This window comes from Babylonia areolata, chromosome 8 (assembly GCF_041734735.1).
Source record: "Babylonia areolata isolate BAREFJ2019XMU chromosome 8, ASM4173473v1, whole genome shotgun sequence".
NCBI classification, from domain to species: domain Eukaryota; kingdom Metazoa; phylum Mollusca; class Gastropoda; order Neogastropoda; family Buccinidae; genus Babylonia; species Babylonia areolata.
The window spans coordinates 12,815,310-12,835,433 of record NC_134883.1 but is presented as its reverse complement, the minus strand read 5'-3'; the positions used below and the strand labels follow the sequence as shown (position 1 = coordinate 12,835,433).

The following is a 20,124-nucleotide window of genomic DNA, read 5'->3' as shown; positions in this document are numbered from 1 at the left end:
CAGACGCATCGCCGCGGTCCCTATCGGGAGAAATCATGAGCTCCGGGCCTGGGAGAGTCTCTTGGCGAGTATCTCTGCCAGCATCATGATCCCTGCCTTCGTAGGATGGCAAACGAGGCATGGTACCGCGCGTAAGCACCCAGCGAACAATACGATCCCCAACAGAGAAAGGAAAGACAGGATCGACTCAGAGGTAGAAAAATACGAAGAAATCGAGGGGGCCGAGTCGAAACGAGTACACAGAATGTAAGCACAATACACATGCAAGCCGCATACAACAAAATAAGGCCAAATGAAAACGCTTAATAGCCAAAAAAAGCGTTAGACGAGACAGAGCGAAAACCTGACAAGATGGCGTGGAGAGCCTTGGCCAAAGGAATGATTCAGCGCTTATAGCTGTTAGAGGCGTTTGATTGTCTAAGAGCGGGCCAGACTAAGAGGGGCGTCTTTTCACTGTTAGCCGCGCGAAATTTGGCCAAACAGAGCAAACCATAGGCCTAGTTTGCATCAGTTTGACATGGTAAGTATATGTAAGGTAGCGTTCCGGATGACGGAACGCTATAGCGGTTTCAACAATTAACATTTTTTCCACATTTTCCTCATGGGGTTGCATTGTGAACGTGTCAAGGGTCGAATGGGAAGTTTCTTCATGAGATTCTATAACAACACACTCGCCAGCGAGCCCAGCACCCCACGTGACAAGCTAATCTGCATACGTATCGAAAATGGCGTCACAGGCAATACAAGTGGAAATTTTTGGAGCAAACTAGATCACGACAGCAGATTTTACTGCTGCTGAAGAGACTGAAACGCTTCAAACTGAAGGTTTTGACATCGATGAGGATGATGAAGACATTGAATAAAGTATCTGCAGTGAATAAATCTTCCAGCAAGAAGGTACTGACAGTGACTCAGCTTCTGAGAGCAGTGAAGAGGGAGTGGGGTGGGTGTTCACATGGCGTGAGGAGAGGGGTCAGTGGGTCAAGGACAGTGACTTTCATTCAGTTACTTTATGTTTCGTATTTTTTGTGATTTTTTTCCTAACCCTAAGCTAACCAAGCTACAACACAGTGGTCATACACACAGAAATGACAGGCTACAAAACCCTGGTAATACACACAGGATATAGCCAAGTTACAACACAGCAGTCATACACACATAAATACGGACAGGTTACAAAACCCTGGTAATACACACAGGCTATATGGCCAAGTTACAACACGGTGGTTATACACACAGAAATAAGAACATAAAGATGTGACACCAAGAGGGCTTACGGTGGTTATACACACAGAAATAAGGACATAAAGATGTGACACCAAGAGGGCTTACGGTGGTTATACACACAGAAATAAGGACAGAAAGATGTGACACCAAGAGGGCTTTATTCTTATACAGAGTATCTATTTCTGTCAACCTTTCAGTATCCAGCCTATCTTATGCTCAGTGACAACTATTTGCCAAGGGATGTTTTAGTCTAAGAGGGTAAAAACACACACAAAAAAACAACAAATTCTAGCATACAAACTACAAAAAGAAAGTATATATAATCTATACTTTTCAGAAAATGAACACACTATTGAATTCTGACAATTTCATATGCATTTGATGCCTTTTTTTTATATTTAATTTCTTTATTTTATTTTTTTTTTTTTTTTACAATAAGAAAATTCCTGCAATGACTGAGACAGATATTTTCATCCTGGGGCACTTTTTTGCATGCCAGAGGAGGATGGATATTTCCGTTATGGGAAACTTTTTGCGCACCAGAAGGGGACGGAAATTTCCATTATGGGGCACTTTTTTGCACACCAGAATAGGACAGAGGAAATTTCTGTTATGGGGCACTCAAGGTGTTAACCAGATTACCTCCAAAAGACCTGTCATAGCTCTTGTACCAGATGATCTTGTGATTCCATTGCACTCAAAACCCAAGCCACTCCCTGTCGTTACCACATTCTGTGTTACTGTCACCACATCTCACTCACCTGGCTTGTCCACCTTCTCGGCAGAAAAGAACTCCAGGCCGTAGCTCAGCACGTACTCTCTCAGAAAGCTGTCCACGAACATCAAACGCAGCTCTGAGATACTCTGCCCACCGTTGATGTCGAAGAACTGCCGCACGTACTTGCGCAGAAAGCGATAGGAGATCCATCGCAGGAACAAGTCTCTTCTCAGGTTGTACTCTTGATGCAGCTCGGGGCTCATTCTGTCCGGGAAGTACTGCATCAAGTTCCACACCTTCAGTTTCTGCAGAACTTTCTGGACTTTGGTCATGTCTTTCAGGGGTGTGTGCAGAACTCGTGTAGTGTCACCTGTCTGAAAATAAAAACATGTCCTCAGCTTCATGTTTTTATTAACAATCCTCTCCACAACATGCACGTTAAAATCTGAATAATCTTTAACAGTCATCTCCACATGCACGTTAAAATCTGAATAATCTTTAACAGTCATCTCCACATGCACGTTAAAATCTGAATAATCTTTAACAATCCTTTCCACAACATGCACATTAATTTGAATAATCTGTAAGTTAAAATCTAAATAATCTTTAACAATCCTCTCCACAACATGCATGTTAAAATCTGAATGATCTTGAACAATCCTCTCCACAACATGCACGTTAAAATCTAAATAATCTTTAACAATCCTCTCCACAACATGCACGTTAAAATCTGAATAATCTTTAACAATCCTCTCCACAACATGCACGTTAAAATTTGAACAATCTTTACCAATCCTCTCAACAACATGCATGTTAAAATCTGAATAATCTTTAACAATCCTCTCAACAACATGCACATTAAAATCTGAATAATCTTGAACAATCCTCTCCACAACATGCACGTTAAAATTTGAACAATCTTTAACAATCCTCTCAACAACATGCATGTTAAAATCTGAATAATCTTTAACAATCCTCTCCACAACATGCACGTTAAAATCTGAATAATCTTTAACAATCCTCTCCACAACATGCATGTTAAAATTTGAATAACCTTTGACAATCTTCTCAAGAACATGTATGTTAAAATTTAAATAATCTTTGGAGTTCATGCATGAAAGTCTCGCAGAACTGAACATAAGTACAGGAAAACACTCAACAGAATGAAAATCTACAGTCTTGGTAATCAACTATCTGATTAATTGATTGATTATCATAATAATATCAATAAAAACAACAGGAATAATAACAACAATAATAATACAACTGTCTCACTAATTGATTATCATTATCATAATCATAATAATAACAATAATCATCATCATCATTATCATAAAAATCAAAATGAAAATGACCATCATCACCAACATTATTATCATTATTATTAATCATTTATTATCATTATCTATTGGTTATCAACTGATTAACCGGTTGATTTGTTGGTTAAATGACTGACTGGTTAGCTAATTTAATCAAATTTATTTAATCAATCATTGTTTTAAAAGTTCTGCTGTTGTTGTTGTTTTAAATGTTAATTCTTCTTAGATGATTATTTTTTAATGTAAAATGTTCTAAATACTTCAATGTAATTTCATGTGATCTCTTTGAACACTTAAACATGTTCATGTCTTTTAGGCGTATGTCTTCGGTTTGTTGTGTGACACAGCCACATATTAATTCTCAAAAGAGTTGATAATAATGTGGACTTGAACAGGTGACCCCAATTTTGTGATGGGGACCAGACTCATACAACACGACAACCTGACAAAATGCATCGTCATCACACACAAAATGACTGTCGCAACAGCTGAGCGATTTCAGCGCTAGACATAACCCACCACCCGACAACACAGATTGCAGGTTTCTTTCACAGGCATATTTGATGTTCTGCATGTGTGAAGGCAAACAGAGGGTTCAGGCACAACAGGTCTGCACACATAAGGACCTAGAAGGAGATTAGAAGAATCCCCACCCTTAATCCAACAGACACATCCCAGATTTGAACACAGGACCCCAAGACTTAAAGTCTAGTGGTTTACCCTCTCAGCTGTTGTGCCCCTCATTCAACATAAACAATTAGTTCTTATGATGATGGTGATGATATGAATACTTATATAGCACCTATCCTTGGTCAATGACCAACTTCTAAGCATTTAACAAATACGGAGTGTACAACAGGCTGCCTACCAGGGTAGAACCGAATGACAGCTGCCAATGAGCGCTCGTCATTCTCTTCCTGTGTCATTCAGGTTTCAGTCATGCACACTCACAGTCACACACACTCACAGACATGTAACATCACACAGACACTGATGCAACCCTTACCACATCACCGTGAAGGCTGTACTGAGCAGAAGCCATTAAAATATGCAGGGCATTGAAGTTGACGGCATCAATGCTGTTGATCTTGTTGTCCTTTTCAAACAGCTGCCAAACACGGCCTCTGAGGAAATCGTCTGCACACTGAAAAAGGTGGCATCCTTCTTAAGAAAAGTGGTGGTGGTACTGCCCACTTCAATAGTCTTTCATAAAGCATGAGAAAATCACTTTAACAATTAAACTGTCAAGCTTCTAATAACTAGACTCCCTTTAAAAAAAAAAAAATCATTTTATTTACTCAAAGAATTGCTTAAAGTGGTATGACATATTCAATGATTTCAGAAAACATCAGCAAAAAACAATAACAAAACTGTGACAACTTTTAAGTCTATGCTTTATGTATCAATTCTGCTTAAAAGAATATCCCTTTGTGCAAGCGAAATCAAACCAAATTTTTATTCTGAACTTATGAGAACATTACATAAACATTTATGAATTTTTTAAAAAGTGAAACCTACTCTTCCCCTTTTAGTTTTTTAAAACTTTTTTTTTTCATGACTATATAATAATTTGCACAATTAGACATATCTACAACTAACATTTCCCCCCAGCTTTTCTGTAGAAAGAAAAGGATTGTGTTGTCCTCTGGCAAATTTCTGTTGAAGAAATCCACTCTGGTACAAATATACAAGTGCTCAAAGAGTGTATAAGCACACTGGATTGTGCTGTTGGTGAGGGATCTTTCTAGCAGATGTGGTGTAGTGCATATCAATTTGTCTAAATGCAGTGATGCCTCCTTGAGAAACTGAAACTGAAACTATACACACAAACTGAACCAGCATTTCATGGAACTTGGCAGCAGTGGAAGGTCTACTCTCAACCAGTCTCACCATCCCCAGTCACTACCAAACTTACTAAACAGGTAATCTGTAAGCACACCATTTAAAAAAAACCAAGGAAAGGAACAAAATGCTTTCAGTCATGTTTTAATCCACACCCCTTTCCTAACGCTACTCCCCCAATCCACACCTTTCCAAGTCACCACCAAACTCACTACACAGAACAGGTGTGTGAAAAAATATCCCCCTCCCCACATATCTCCCCTATGCCCCACCCCTACTTTTACTTATCTACCAGTAACCCCCACCCCAACCCTCTCCCTCACCACTGGTCTCCCTAATACCATTCCGAACACACACACACACACACACACATACACACACATGCACACACACACAGTTCACCACTGCACCCTGAATCTGAATTCAACTCACCTGCCAGAACAGGTACTCGGAGAAGACGCCACGTGGAATCTTCTCAGCAAACTTATTGGTGACTGACAGCCGCACCTTGACCCTAAAGTAAAACTCCTGGCCGTCGTTGTTGGAATCGAACACGTACCAGTCTCCCACCCACTGCTGCAGGCTGTGGTCCTTGGCGTACAGCCCAAACATCGGCAGCAAGAGGGGGCCGATCGTTTTCTCAACTTGACGCGGGAAGTAACGGCCAAGGTTGTGTGACAGGTGCTGTGAGCATTGGGCAAGCACATCTTCGTAGGATCTGGGTGGCTCTAAATCGATGGCGAGAGACTCCGTCTTGAATGAGTCAGCGCCGTAGAAGTGAACTTTCAAGGCAGGTCTCGATGGTGGCAGTCGTGTGTAAGGCTCCGCCATTGTGCAGGGTATCTGCGTAAACATTTTGTGAAGTCTGTGTGACATTGTATAAAATTTGATACTCTTATCTATGTTCATGCATTCATTGAAAATGATTTTTCTTTTAAAATCTACATTCTGTTTTTGTTTCTTGAATTCATTTTCACTCATAGGGCTGGATGTAAAAAAAAAAGAAAAAAGAAAAAAAGAAGGAATAATGCTTATTCGCTACACTCATGAAGTAAGATTTGTTTCATTATGGTTTTTTGTTTTTGCTTCATTTACTGCTGCTATGCACACTGTCCCAGCTTCTGCTATTCTATACTTACCGATGGACTCTGTCCCATTTCTTGTGGCTGGACTGTTAGGACACGTACACAGTATCATCTGAAGCACACACATTACGACAAAAGTGTGCAAGAACCTCCTATGAGAAATAACTGGAAAAGGGAAAGAGGAGGGTTGTGAGGGGAAGTGCTGAAAGGGGAATGAGGGTGGCGGGTGCTGTTTTGACAAGTTACCGGTAAGTTTTTTCACGGGCATTTAACAACGTTTGAAACTGTCAGGTTATTTTAGTTATATGAAAGTATATTTTGTTAATCAAACTTTCAAAGTCATTCAGATTACATTAACACACAAAATTTTTGATAGTTTCAGATTGCAAGTCTTCTTCTTCTTCGTTTGTGGGCTGCAACTCCCGTGTTTACTTGTACGTTATACATGAGAGGGCTTGTACCTGCATGACCACTTTTACCCTCGCCATTTAGGCAGTCATACTATCTTTTCAGGAGGATACATGCTGGGTATGTTCTTGTTTCCATAACTCACTGAACGCTGACATAGACTACAGGAACTTTAATGTGTGTATTTTATCTTCTGCATGTGTATTCACATGAAGGGGGTTCAAGCACTAGCAGGTCTGCACATTTGTTGACCTGGGAGATAAGAAAAATCTCCACCCTTCAACCATCAGTTGCTGTGACCTGGACTAAAAATTGGGACCCTCAGACTGAAAGTCCAATGCTTCAATCCCTCAGCTATTGCCCCAGTCAGATTGTCAGTCAGGAATCTTAACATCTTCAACTATTTTCCCCATACACATATGTGCATGTGCATATGCAAACACACACATGCATGCACACACGCAAACATAATGCATGCACAAATGCAGACACACACATTTGTGTCTACCTGTCAATGATAGAATAAATGAAGTCTGTTTTGCTACTCTACAGTGAATGCCAAGTGAGATTTCAAGTGTCTGTATGATAATTTAGAATAAGGTTTAAAAGCCAGATCCAGAAATAAATTTCCATGAGCAAGAAAATCATTCATACATGAAATGAAACACATGAACAAGAAAAAAAGGATGGTGTTGTGCTGTTGTGATGTCTATCCAAATGAGCTGCCTGGCTTTGATATTTACATTGAAATCTGTTGTGACTAGACACCCTGAAAGACTACATCAATGCATATACACAACACAACAGAGTCATTCTTCACAACGGTTGCTCTAAATCACTGGAAAAAAAACAAACCAAACGTAGCAATGAGCTTACATTCGGGCTCCCTCAAGGTTCTGTTGAGCAAATGAGAAACAAATGAAACATGACTAGATTACGAACCTATGCGGATCTTCTGAGAAACAGAACCAAATAAAACCAAATGCACTGCAGCAAGACGTTCACTACTTTCCTCCCGGATGTACTCCACACCGCAGATAACGTCAAGAGCGAAAAACAACAACAACAAAAAACAACAACAACAACAAAACAACCAACCCACAACGGAAAGTCCCAACGACTGAAGAACATTTCATCAGTGAGGCGGATCCACATACATTCGTTCAATTTCAAACCAGAGTAGCAGTAGAGAGCTGAGGGTCAAAACAAGATGAGGTGCTTTTAAGCACTCCCTTTTTTTTATTTGAGGATAACTTTTGGCATCATTTGGTTCCACACCCTTTTTGCCTCGTCGAAGTTATTTTGAGGAATCCTCCAGTTAATTCTTGAAAGAACTGACAAATAATGTGAATGTATGGTCGAAAAACAAACAAACAAAAAACTAGCATATTCTGCTCTCTCACCTGTTCTTGCGCCCAGCCACAAATCCGTAATAATACGTGTCAGTCGACAGCAGTCGCTCTTCGTCGAGCTTCCCTGTATTTTCCGAGAAAATCTAGGAATGAATTGCTCTCGAAACCTAGTTTCACTTCCCACTTCTGATCTTCTTGAAAAAAGAGTTACAAAAATTTGCCTCCCTTGAAAAGTACAACATTAAAAAAAAACCACACACACACCAAAAAACCGCACAATATAGTTGCGCGCAATGTGTGTGTGTGTGTGTGTGTGTGTGTGTGTGTGTGTGTGTGTGTGAAGAGAATGCTGCCTACAAAGTCAGGAAAATGAGTGTGTGGAGGGGGGTAGAGGGGGTGCAGGGTAATGTGTGTGTGTGTATGTGTGTGTGTGTCAGTAGTGTGTGTGTGCCGGTGTGTTGGGGCTCATGTACGTTTATGTGTATTTGATTGTGCTTTCATATCTGTGAAACTGCATGTTTGGTGCATATCTGTTATGCATATGTGTGTGTATGTGTGAATGTGTGTCTGCATTTTTTACATTTATTTGCTTATTTATCATCATTGTTGTCTTTTTTCATTTATTTTAGTTTATTAATTTATTTATCTAATTATTTTATTATGATTATTATCATCATTATTATTATTTATTTATGTATTTTATTTTATTTTTTATATTATATTATTTATTTATTTATTTTATTGTATTTTGTACGCTTAGTTGACTTCATCGGGTTTTTGCGCCTTATACATATTATTATTAGTAGTAGTTCTTTTTTTATGTATTCATCTTTTTTTTCTTTTCTTTTTTTTTTCTTTCTTCTGAAGGCCTGACTAAGCGCGTTGGGTTACGCTGCTGGTCACTGGCATCTGCTTAGCAGATGTGGTGTAGCGTATATGGATTTGTCCGAACGCAGTGATGCCTCCTTGAGCTACTGAAACTGAAACTGAAACTCTGACCTGAATGGAAATTGTCTGAATTTCTGAACATGGGACTGGAATCGCAGCCCGGCAACGAACTTGAACTGAATGAAAAAGGAGAATATTTTCCTCAGTCAGTAAACTGATACGAGAAGGTGAAACTGCATGTGGAGCTGTCAGCTAGCTCAGCCGTAACTGTCGTCCACGACGGAAAGCAGTTTAGGACTAATGATGTCACTGCCCCGATTTACAGCCTAATCATGTTACATCAAGCCCACTGTGACAAGTCGCTACTCAACAGAACAGACTCGGACGGATGAAAAGTGCAAGTAAGCCGGTTGAATGACTGACTGACTAATGAATGAATGATGAATGATATGGATACTTAGGCTATAATAGCGCTTATCCTAGGTCGGAGACCAAGCTCAAAACGCTTTATAGACACGGGGTCATTTGCACCACAGGCTGCCTACCTGGGTAGAGCCGGAGATTAGAAAAGAGAGATAAACCACTTGCAGAAATTGCTGAAGCCAGGCAGCCTGCGCCGCGACACGCATTCATTATTCATGAGCTGCCTTTGCCTCGCCCAAACGAAAGGAAAGCGTCAGTCGAACGCAGTCTCCTGAGTGATTTTATAATTTGGATTACACCTTTTTTCCCTTTTCTGTTTGCTTCATCCCACGCAGATGTCAAACTCAATTTTGTTGTGAATAACATTCCTAAATATTTATATGTATTGGTTACTTTTATTTCCCTATCACCACAGCACCATTTTTCACGAGTCGAAAGATGACCTCCATTGCGGAAAACTATAATATTGGTCTTATCGAGATTCACTGTTTGTTGTAGTCTGTTTCTTGCTTAAGGACATTTAATTGATTTTGTAACCCTATGGGTGTGTCAGACAAGAGAACAACATCATCAGCAAGTAGCATTAAGAGCAAATCTGCTGCGCCAGGTATCATTTGTATTCCATGTCTCCCCTTCTTTGATAACTCCACTGCCAATTCACCGATGAAAAAGGAAAACAGCTGTGAGCTTAGCATACAACCTTGTTTAACCCCTCTTGGACACTGAAAAAAGTCTGAATAAATACCTTTGTCACGAACACATACAAGTACAGAATCGTAGATGCTTTTAACAGCCATGTAAAACTCCCGAGAGAGAGAGAGAGACAGAGACAGAGACTTAGAGATAGACGGAGCACAATACAACGGTCTGCTCGGGCAACATGAAGCGTTCGTATATATATGAATTATATATATGATTATGTACATATAGATAGATTTACATACTGATAGATCTATATGAAATTATGTATGTATGTATTCATGTATGCATGTATGTATGTATAGACAGATGTTAGAAGAGAGACAGAGCTGAATGTGTTTTATGTTTTGATATATATTTTGTTGTTGTTGAAGAAATGGTGATGTAAACCAGAAAGTGTGAAGAAAAAGTAGCGTTACGAAAACGCAGTTCAATAATTTATAACTGTCTCTCTCATGTGCAACATTGCGCTGGGGGGGTGGGGGGGTGGGGGGGGGGAGTTGGTGGTGGGGGGAGCTGCTTTATTTTCTTTTTATATTATCTACATTCAAGCAGATGCAAACATGCTAAAAACCAAGCAAAAATGAATCGGTTTTCATTGTATACAGCGAATCTTACTGAAATTCCAGGCATAACTTAACTTTCGCTTTACTGCAGCTGAACCGTCAGAACGGACCAGTTTCCTTCAGGTGGGGAAGGAGAGGGTGATTTACCCCCACCCTTCCGCACTGCGTGTGTGCCCCAAAACGGCTTCAGCACTGTTATAGACAGTAAGAAAGGGCCTGCCGCGAGTGGTTTATCTCTCTTTTCTAATCTCCGGTAGAGCGGACTGACGGCTTCCAATGGGCGCCCCGCGCGGCGGCTGATCATTCATTTCCTGTCATCTTCAATCACATTCCAGGTACGCACACTGGCATACACACTCAGACAGACATATAACATTTGGGTTCTTGGATAGGCCGCATGGATGGTGGCAGGGTGGTCGGAGAGGGGCTGGACTAAGGACAACTGTCTGGCAGGTTGTACTGACTACAGTCTCAGTACTCCACTGAGTCCTGGTAGTAGGATGCTGGCGCTGTTAAAGTCTTAACTCCCGAGAGCAAGGTTTCGGTTGCGCCCCTTTTCTCTGCATTCAAATTTTGTATTACGTGTAGCTGACACATTTTGTACTTTCCAAAGTCAATTCAGGTCTAGATTGGAAGCTGCTAGGCAAATCTCGCTCTCTGCCATAAATGAAGCCAAACCGTAGCTTTATTAGGCTTTTATTTTGAATAAACCTTCACCGACGTCACAGTGTCAGACTCTGGTGAGAAACTGGCTTGATTCAAATCGCCCGCCATTTATAGTCCGGTTCAGGCTTTAAGAGTGATGATGGTGGAGGCCGCAGTGATAACGGTGTTCCTTTCATTGGTGTTGCGCCGCGAGCAAAAGGAGAAGCGTCGGTGGTCTCTCCTGCACTGGGTCAGTCCGTTCCGCCGGACTGCTCGCATGTCAGTCGTCTTCGGCACCGAGTTATAACAGGCTGCAGCTTGTTGTGCTTCACGTGGACTTGACTTGACAACGTCCGTGGATCTTCTAGTGAAGACTGAGGGGGAAGTGGAAAGGTGGCAGAATGGTCTTCTTCTTCTTCAGCGTTCTTTTTTTTTTTTTTTGCTGCCCCATCATCTGCACCATTTCAGTGGCATTACTCCCACGCCGCTCATTTAGATTCCCCCATACACGGCCACACCCGGGTTCGTTCAGTGTTCGATATTGTTGGGATGCGTCAGACTTGAAGCTTCGTCGCCCTGACGAAGCCCACAGTTTTCTCCAGGTCAGTCTGGTCACCCCAAAGCTGTGCCTGTAGCTCTACTCCCTCGGGCCAGAACTGGCGTCGTAGATCCTCATAAGTGGGGCAGTGGAAAATATTTTTTTTATGTTCTGGGGTTTGTGTACCTGTGCCACAGGGACATTCATCGGTGTGAGATATTTTCATTCGGCTCAGATGACTCAAAAGCCTGCAGTCCGTCGCCTGAACGAAGTCTGAAGAGGATTGTTTGCTGGTGTCGCTGGATTCTGTGGATCGCATCTGTCCCTTTGTCAGCGTTCGGCCTTCTCTTCCTTCGGTACTGGCTGTGGATGATGGTTTTTGCCTCTTTACGTCACTGGGTGACTGAACTGCTCCATTTTGCTTCCCACTTTTGACAGAACATCAACTTTTTCATTCCCAGTGATCCCGCAGTGGGATGGAATCCACTGCAGTGTGATGGTAGACACTCGTGAGAGGTCATGTAGGGTCTTTTGTAGAGACACTTGCTGTTGGTCACTTTGTTTTGCAGCGCTTCTAGCACATATTTGCAGTCAGTGAAGACGACGATATTGGGTGGTGGTCTGGCTGATTCAGCAAGGGTTTTTGCTGCATGGAGGAGAGCGCTTGTGTCTGCTCTGTAGTTGAAGATTTTTGCAGTGGGAAATGTTTCTTGTGAGAGTTTTCCATTTGTGTGTTGGATGAAAACTCCTGCTCCTCCGTTGTTTACTGCTCCGTCTGAGGACCCATCAGTAAAGACATGTGTCCACTCACTGGGATGGTAATTTCCATCAGTCATCTGTTGTCCCACAGCCTTCATAACATATGGAGCTTGGCTTTCCTTCCTTTCTATTCCTGGCAGAATGGTCAAGATGCTTTTCTAGAGTCTACCAATACAGTGTCCGTGAGGGTCTGGGTTCGATTCCTGGCCACGTCTCAACCTTTCTCCCAAGTTTGATTGGAATGCTAAACTGCGTCTGTTCGGTCATTCGGATGAGGCACTGAGAACCGAGGTCCCGTGTGCAATACACACGTGGCACACCGGATTAAAAAGAACCCATAGCAACTGAACAATGTCACTAAGTGTGGTAAAATTCTATAGTAGAAATTCACTGTGACAGGTAGTCGAAGATGAACATACATGCGTGCACTGAAGGCCCGATAAAGCGCGTTGGGTTATGCTGCTGGGTCAGGCATCTGCCTTGCAGATGTGGTGCAGCGAACGTTGATTGAGTTTGAATGCAGTGACGCCTCCTTGAGAAACAAAACTGAAACTGAAGCATTGCTCAGTCTTTCTTCGGTCCTGCATGGTCGGCCACCCAAGATGTTCTTCTGTGTGTGTGTGTGTGTGTGTGTGTGTGTGTGTGTGTGTGTGTGTGTGTGTGTGTGTGTATGTGAGCGCGCGCGCGTGCGGGGACAAGTCAATTTCAGTTTGAGCTTAATGTTTTCATGTTATTCACAGCTGAAAAAAAAAAAAGTTGGCAAATATGTTTCCAGACTTTTCTCTGCCAATGACGGGCGCCATAGCCGAGTGGTTATAGCGCTGGACTTTCAATCTGAGAGTCCCGGGTTCGAATCTCGGTAACGGTGCCTGGTGGGTAAAGGGTGGAGATTTTACCGATCTCCCAGGTCAACACTGATGTGTGCAGACCTGCTTGTGCCTGAACCCCTTCGTGTGTATACGCAATCAGAAGATCAAATACGCTCGTTAAAGATCCTGTAATCCATGTCAGCGTTCGGTGGGTTATGGAAACAAGAACATGCTCGGATGCATATCCCCGAAAACAGAGCCTGAGTATGGCTGCCTACATGGCGGGGTAAAAACGGTCGTACGCATATAAGCCCACTTGTGTACATACGAAATCGGTCTGTAGACTGTGATCTTTGTAATCGTAATACTGGATACTTGTTGAGCGCTTTCCTCTCTGAAAGGGAACTCAAAGCGCTTTGATGATGGAGTCTCCCGTCGGACCGACGGATGAGTAGGCAGGCAGGCATATCTGTCGGTGTGTGTCCTCATATGGGAGAAGAGGCCGATTCTGGATGCACAGCACTTCCCACAGATGTTGCAAGGGAAAACGTCTCCAGAGGGTGTTGAAGGGCTAGCTCGTCGTTCCGACATTAGCCTGGTTGCCTGACCAGCACAGGTGACTTTTTAGTGAAGAGGAGTTGTGCAGTCCCTTCCCCACTCTCTCGCCTACTGACGCTCACAGTCCCACAGGTGCAGATACTGCCACGTGTAGGACGGTCTCGGCAGGTGCAGGTTTTTTCTTCGGAGTTCCGTCTCCTATGAGGACTTCCAGCCAAGGATAAGAGCTCCTCATGCCCTTTGGTCATCCTCTTCCGCCTTCACAGCCGTTGGGAAAGGTTTCATCCTCCGCCTGCTTTCCCTTTCTGCTTTTCAAAGCGTTTTACAATAAACATCACACACACACACACACACACACACACACACACACACACACACACACACACATACACACACACGTGCGCGCGAGCGCGCAATAACTTACAATTGCGGGTGACGATGTCGTACACGCATATGCACACGCACTCGCATACTCGTGAGTGCATGAATGATTCCATGCTCTCGTTACAGAATGCGTTATGTTTAGGGGGTCGGGGTTGTGGCGTGTCACTGACTTTGAGGATGTCTCCAGCCACCCTCCTTCAGTCTACAAATCATGTGTGTGTGGGAGGGGGAGAGGGGGGACGGGAGGAGGTGTGGGGGTGGGGGGGCTCGTGTGTGTATGCAGTGTGAGTGTATACGCGCGTGCACGTGTGTTTTTGTCACGGTGTGTGCATGTATGAAATAGGGTCGTCTCAAGACTAACCATAAACAGATAAATCAAACTTTACATGCGGTAGCAGTGGTGGGAAAACAGAAGTTCCTGGTGATTTCATTGACAGTATATTGTATTGGATGGGCACACATGACATGGAGAGACAGATGTAGGCCTTACACGTGACGCACGAACACACACACACACACAACACACACAACACACACCTTTGGATCCAAACAACGAGTACGCACATACACTGAGCACGAAAGCAAACCCAGCAAAGTATCAAAGAGAAAAAGAAAGTAATTATTACTATTTATTGAAGGTTTGATAAGACTGGTCATTATGGAAAGGAATGTCTCCTTGTGCATCGGGTACTGCAATAACTGGACACGCCAAATAAAAATCGCATGCTACTGTCAAAATTGCCATCCACATTCAAACTCAATGTTCAGTTCCTCGAAACTGATACATCTTTATATTGTTGTTGTAGCAATACATGACTTGAAATTGGTACATCACCTCGGATCATGACACGAGATACGACGCAGGATCGTATTGTATTGTACTGTATTGCGCTGTATTACTTTTTGTTACATCATATTTCCCTGACTGTAAAATTCAAGCTGGATTCCACAAGGAGAGTGCGAGTGCTGCGCCCCCCCCCCCCCCAATATATATATATATATATAATTTTTTTTTTTTTTTTTTTTTTTAGTGAGTTGAGTGGTGACGGGATGGTGTATGGTTGGGGGTTGGGGCTGTTGAGCAAGGGAGGAGGGAGTGGGGGGGGGGGGGGGGGGGGGGGAGGGGAATCGAGCATGACTGACAGCGTCTGTTTGTTGTATTCTTTCTCAGTCCAAGTGGATTTGATTGACTACCATGACTACCAAAGTGAATTTTTCAACAGAATTTGTCAGGGACAACCCTTTTGTTGCCGTGGGTTATTTTACGTGCGCACTCAGTGCATGCTGCACACAGGACTTCGATTTATCGTGTGATCCGAATTAGCGCCCAGACCTCTACTCAATGTCCAGTGGAAGGGTAAGTAAAAATGCCAGTCTGTGAACGGACTCGAACCCTTGAACATTCAGTTACTAGTCAGGCACATTACTATTAGGCCACCGCTGCACGCCCCGTGTAAAACAAATCATTTATGACTGTTTTAACCATAAACAATAAGGCGCCCATACTTGTTTGAAACGATTGACAAAAACTGACATGTTGGTCCTAGCCGCTAATGCGTCGCCGCTGGACAAATCTACATTTTCCTGCAGATTTTGGCGATGAAAATGTTATGCTGAGAAAAACCTCCCAAAGTCAAAACCGACTCGACCTTCCGCATTCATGCATAATCAGGCAAAAGCATTATCAATGTGCTCTTGTTTGCAAATCAATTCAAATCATCGTTCGTTGAGCCTCGCCGACCACTAAGGCCATCTCGAGGCTATCACCACGTTAGCATTTACTTCAAGACTCTTGGTTGCAAGACCAAATTTCGGATAACTATTCGCTTTATTTTATTTTTTTTTTCAAATTAAAGAAGAGGGTTGCGAGTTTACTTTTAAAAGCCTGTTCCAAAGTGTAGGTATATTTGTGAGATCTACATCGATGAAACGTTACTATTCAACTATCAGTGATAAGTAACAGGAAAAACAACAACAATGATTTATATCGGATCGTAGTCTTTTCACAACCCAGTAAAATTTAAACATAAACGTCAGAAATCATTCACAGGGAAACCACCTCATCATCAATCAGCGACAGTTAGGCAATGATTCACCTCACAACTGGAAAGACCAATTATAAGAGTCTTTCAACCACCTGGTTGATATGAAACACACATTTAGCAATGACTCAATGGGGCCGTCGTCCAAGGATTTCAGCCATTCAAAAAACATTGACCAAACATTTGATTATGATTGACACTGAAGTGAATCCCAGTTAACAAACACTCTCTCACACACACACGCACACACACACACACACACACGCACGCGCGCGCACACACACATGCAAACTGTACTATTACAATGATGACATCCGATGTCTCGTCAGAGTATTTTGTTTTGTTCACAAGATGTCGACGGATGACGACTCAGGGGGCTGGGGGAGGGGGGATAATAGACCGCTGGAGAGTTCCGTGCATGCATGACTTGTAGAGGCGCGTCACATGATTTGCGCTCTCGAAGCTTATTGGCTCTCCGAAATTTCGTGCAAACAAAGGCGATCGAGAGTGGCAGAACGTGCGAAACAGCAGGCTTCATTTTTCAATTTTTTTTCTCATTTTTATGTGTTCATACGATGGCACTTCATTAACAGAGTTTGGTTGTAGCAATGGAGGCTATCATCTGAAGAAGTGGAGGACAGCACATGTTTGCTTCTTTTGTCCATGTCGATCGCCTTTGGCATTGCTCGAATTTAGAGTAAAAGTTAGATGCACATGCGCAAGATGCAAGATGGCCGCGGAACTCTCCAATGGTCTATTGTGTTAAACTGTATAAAGAAATAAAGAACACAGCTTCGATCAGTTTTAATTTGAAGTCAGTCCTAAACCCCCCAAGGGAAAACAAACCGTCAGGTAATATCAGTTGCTGATCTTTGTCGCTTCAACTGAGTCCCTTCTTGAACGAACATCGTGCACCTTTCCATCGTAGGTTTACCTATAAATCCCAGAGTAGGTAATGTCCTATTTTAGCGCCCTAAATTATTGCACCTATTGGTTACTACCTTTCCATGGTTTGTGGGACCAAAAATCGGAAAAAAGCATGATGGTTGCACGTTAGAATCCGCATCAAAACTGAGTGAAATAACGTACAAAATAAAAGTCAAAATCCACTGAAAATGGGTTACTACATATACCAATGGTATTATCGTTTCATACATGCACAAAAATGCGGTAAAATAGGTTCCTGAATTTAGGATGCTAAAATAGGACTTGCTATACTGTTCTGCAGTGGCCGTCTCCTTGTCAGTTTGGAGATAATGCCAACTTACCTCCAGGGACCCTGCACACAACTGGTGTCAACGGTAAATGAAGGGATGTGACTCTCCAAGAAAAAAAGAAAAAGAAAAAAAAGGGGGGAGTAGTGGTGGTGGTGGTACTTATATAACACCATACGGACATCACCTGAACGGCATCACATCACAGCGGCTAGCTAGAATGGCCAATGTTTTGCTTCGGAGCCCGGGGTTCTAACTCACAGTCTTCTTCTTCTTCTTGCGATGTCCATCAGCCGTTAGTCCGGCTAGTATTATTGACATGTGGAAGGTGTGCAGCGTGGAGAGGGAGAGATGAAAGAATATGGAAATGGGGGAGGGGGGTTGGGGGGGGAGGGGAAGAAAAAGGAAAATGATTTTGGCCCTAACGGTTTAGGCGAAGCTGCATGCATCAACTATTCAGATAACTGGTTTTTATTGGTTGATATTGTTTCAGAATTATTTCAATCATCGGACTGGGCAGGATCAGTGTCAAATGAAATAGAAAGTCTGTATGTAATTGCATAGGCAGAAACAATAGAAAGTCTGTATGTAATTGCATAGGCAGAAACAATAGAAAGTCTGTATGTAATTGCATAGGCAGAAACAATAACAAAAACATGAACATTAACCGGACAAAAGCTTTTTCTGCTTTCATCAACATCATCACCACCACCACCATCATTTTGCTTTTTTTTTTTTGTATTTCTTTTTATCACAACAGCCAAATTCTCTGTGTGAAATTTGGGCTGCTCTCCCTGGGAAGAGCGCGTCTCGCTGCACTACAGTGCCACCCATTTTTATTTGTATTTTTTCCTGTGTGCAGTTTTATTTGTTTTTCCTATCGAAAATATTTTGATCATTTTTGACTCACTTGTGTAAACAAGTGAGTCTATGTTTTAACCCGGTGTTTGGTTGTCTCTGTGTGTGTGTGTGTGTGTGTGTGTGTGTGTGTGTGTGTGTGTGTCCGTGGTAAACTTTAACATTGACATTTTCTCTGCAACTACTTTGTCAGTTGACACCAAATTTGGCATAAAAATAGGAAAAATTCAGTTCTTTCCAGTCATCTTGTTTAAAACAATATTGCGCCTCTGGGATGGGCACAAAAAAAAAAGAAAAAAGAATGAAGCCTAATTATATGCAAACTGCATTTACTGTTATATTTATATTTTTTGTATTCTCTAAACTTGGCACTTTGATCTGATATTCTGACCCAACAGCTAGAGCAGTCATTATTATCATTTTTTGTTCAAACAGGAACTTCATTTGCTCAGCATGGAAGTTTTATTTATTTTGCAAACGTTTTGGTGCAGATAGTAAAAAAGGGAAATTACTCTGTAATGCTAGGGGGAGTTAATTTGCTTTAAACTGATCTTTCTCATCTTAAACATTACATTTTGAAACAAGAGAGGCAAGGCCTTCAAGACTCACTTATGATGCACTTTTTAAAAAACATCCAAGCTTTTTATGTATTGAGTATAATTTCAAAATGTAATGTTTAAGATGAGAAAGATCAGTTTAAAGCAAACTAAGTCCCCCAGCAGAGTAATTTCCCTTGTTTTAATGCCTGCAGCAAAACGTTTGCAATAAACAAAACTTTCATGCTTAGCAAAAGAAGTTCCTGTTTGAACAAAAAATGAAAATAATGACAGATCTTTTGTTGAGTCGAAAATCAGATCAAAGTGCCAAGTTTAGAGAATATAAAAAATATAAATATAACAGTAAATGCATTATACTCAATACATAAAAAGCTTGGATTTAAAAAAAAAAGTGTATCACAAGTGTCTTGAAGGCTCTGCCTCTCTTGTTATCATTTTGATCATCATGATCATTTTTACTTCTTCTTCTTCAAGTCTTCTCCATTGTACTCTCTGATGAGTCACTGAGACACCACACAAAAGAACAGTTCACCAGATTCTTCTAGGTCATTAGGTTGCACGTCATTAAAGCCTGGGTCTCTGCACACAAATGGTTTCCCTGAATCTACATAGATTCACTATCTACTATATTTAGATCAGTGACCTAGATCCCAGCAAACCAAAAGTCCACGCCATGCAGACAGGAAACACCACCGGCCAGAGCCCTCCGCACCAAACTGACTAAAGCGTTCTCATTGGTCAATAACCTGGACAGAGCTCCACGCGCCTGGCTCAGCTGCCGCCGCGTCTTGCTCTCCCACAGGTTCAGGTGGTTCATGTCGAAGTGCGGCAGCCTCTCCCGCTCCACGAAGTACAGCAGAGTTTTCAGCACGGACCTGACGCAGGACTCCAGTGTGTCCCGCTGCCAGCGCGGGGAGAAGTCCACATGAAAGTCCATGTCGTGGAGCAAGGCCGTCTGCACGTCGTAGCACGTGAAGTGCTCGAGACGCCAGTCCCGTGACAGGAGACGGCAGATGACGTGCACGGCCTTCAGCCTGAGACCGCCGTCCGTGCAGGAGATGGATCGGAGGAGGTCCTGTTCCCTGCCGGAGAAGCAAGGTCTCCAGGTGATGTCGCCCTTCTCGTAGTAAGGCTCACCGTGGAACCGTCTGCAAAAAAAGAAAAAAGACAGCGTCAGTTTCAGGTCACTGAGTCACACAGTTCAGTTCAGATACCCAAGGAGGCGTCACTGCG

The 20,124-nt window shown here is 42.4% G+C and overlaps 2 protein-coding genes across 5 annotated transcripts in view; both read right to left on the bottom strand.

Annotated features, from left to right (window-relative positions):
* Positions 1-8,139, bottom strand: part of LOC143284540 (uncharacterized) — a 46,305-nt gene extending 38,166 nt beyond the window's left edge. The window contains exons 1-5 of one of the 4 annotated variants that reach the window (XM_076591295.1): positions 8,003-8,127; positions 6,246-6,303; positions 5,539-5,949; positions 4,271-4,408; positions 1,989-2,319 (exon numbers count right to left, since the gene is read on the bottom strand). In XM_076591295.1, coding sequence (XP_076447410.1) covers positions 1,989-2,319; positions 4,271-4,408; positions 5,539-5,949; positions 6,246-6,263 — 898 coding nt within the window. In that variant the 5' untranslated portion in view covers positions 6,264-6,303; positions 8,003-8,127. Of the gene's footprint in view, positions 1-1,988; positions 2,320-4,270; positions 4,409-5,538; positions 5,950-6,245; positions 6,304-7,475; positions 7,497-7,541; positions 7,601-8,002 lie in introns of those variants that run through there. The other 3 variants (XM_076591296.1, XM_076591297.1, XM_076591298.1) reach the window with 3 other exon arrangements.
* Positions 8,140-19,319: 11,180 nt separating this feature from the next.
* LOC143284970 (uncharacterized) overlaps positions 19,320-20,124 on the bottom strand; it is a 14,231-nt gene continuing 13,426 nt past the window's right edge. The window contains exon 5 of the mRNA XM_076592131.1: positions 19,320-20,039. Coding sequence (XP_076448246.1) covers positions 19,535-20,039 — 505 coding nt within the window. The 3' untranslated portion in view covers positions 19,320-19,534. The remainder of the gene's footprint in view (positions 20,040-20,124) is intronic.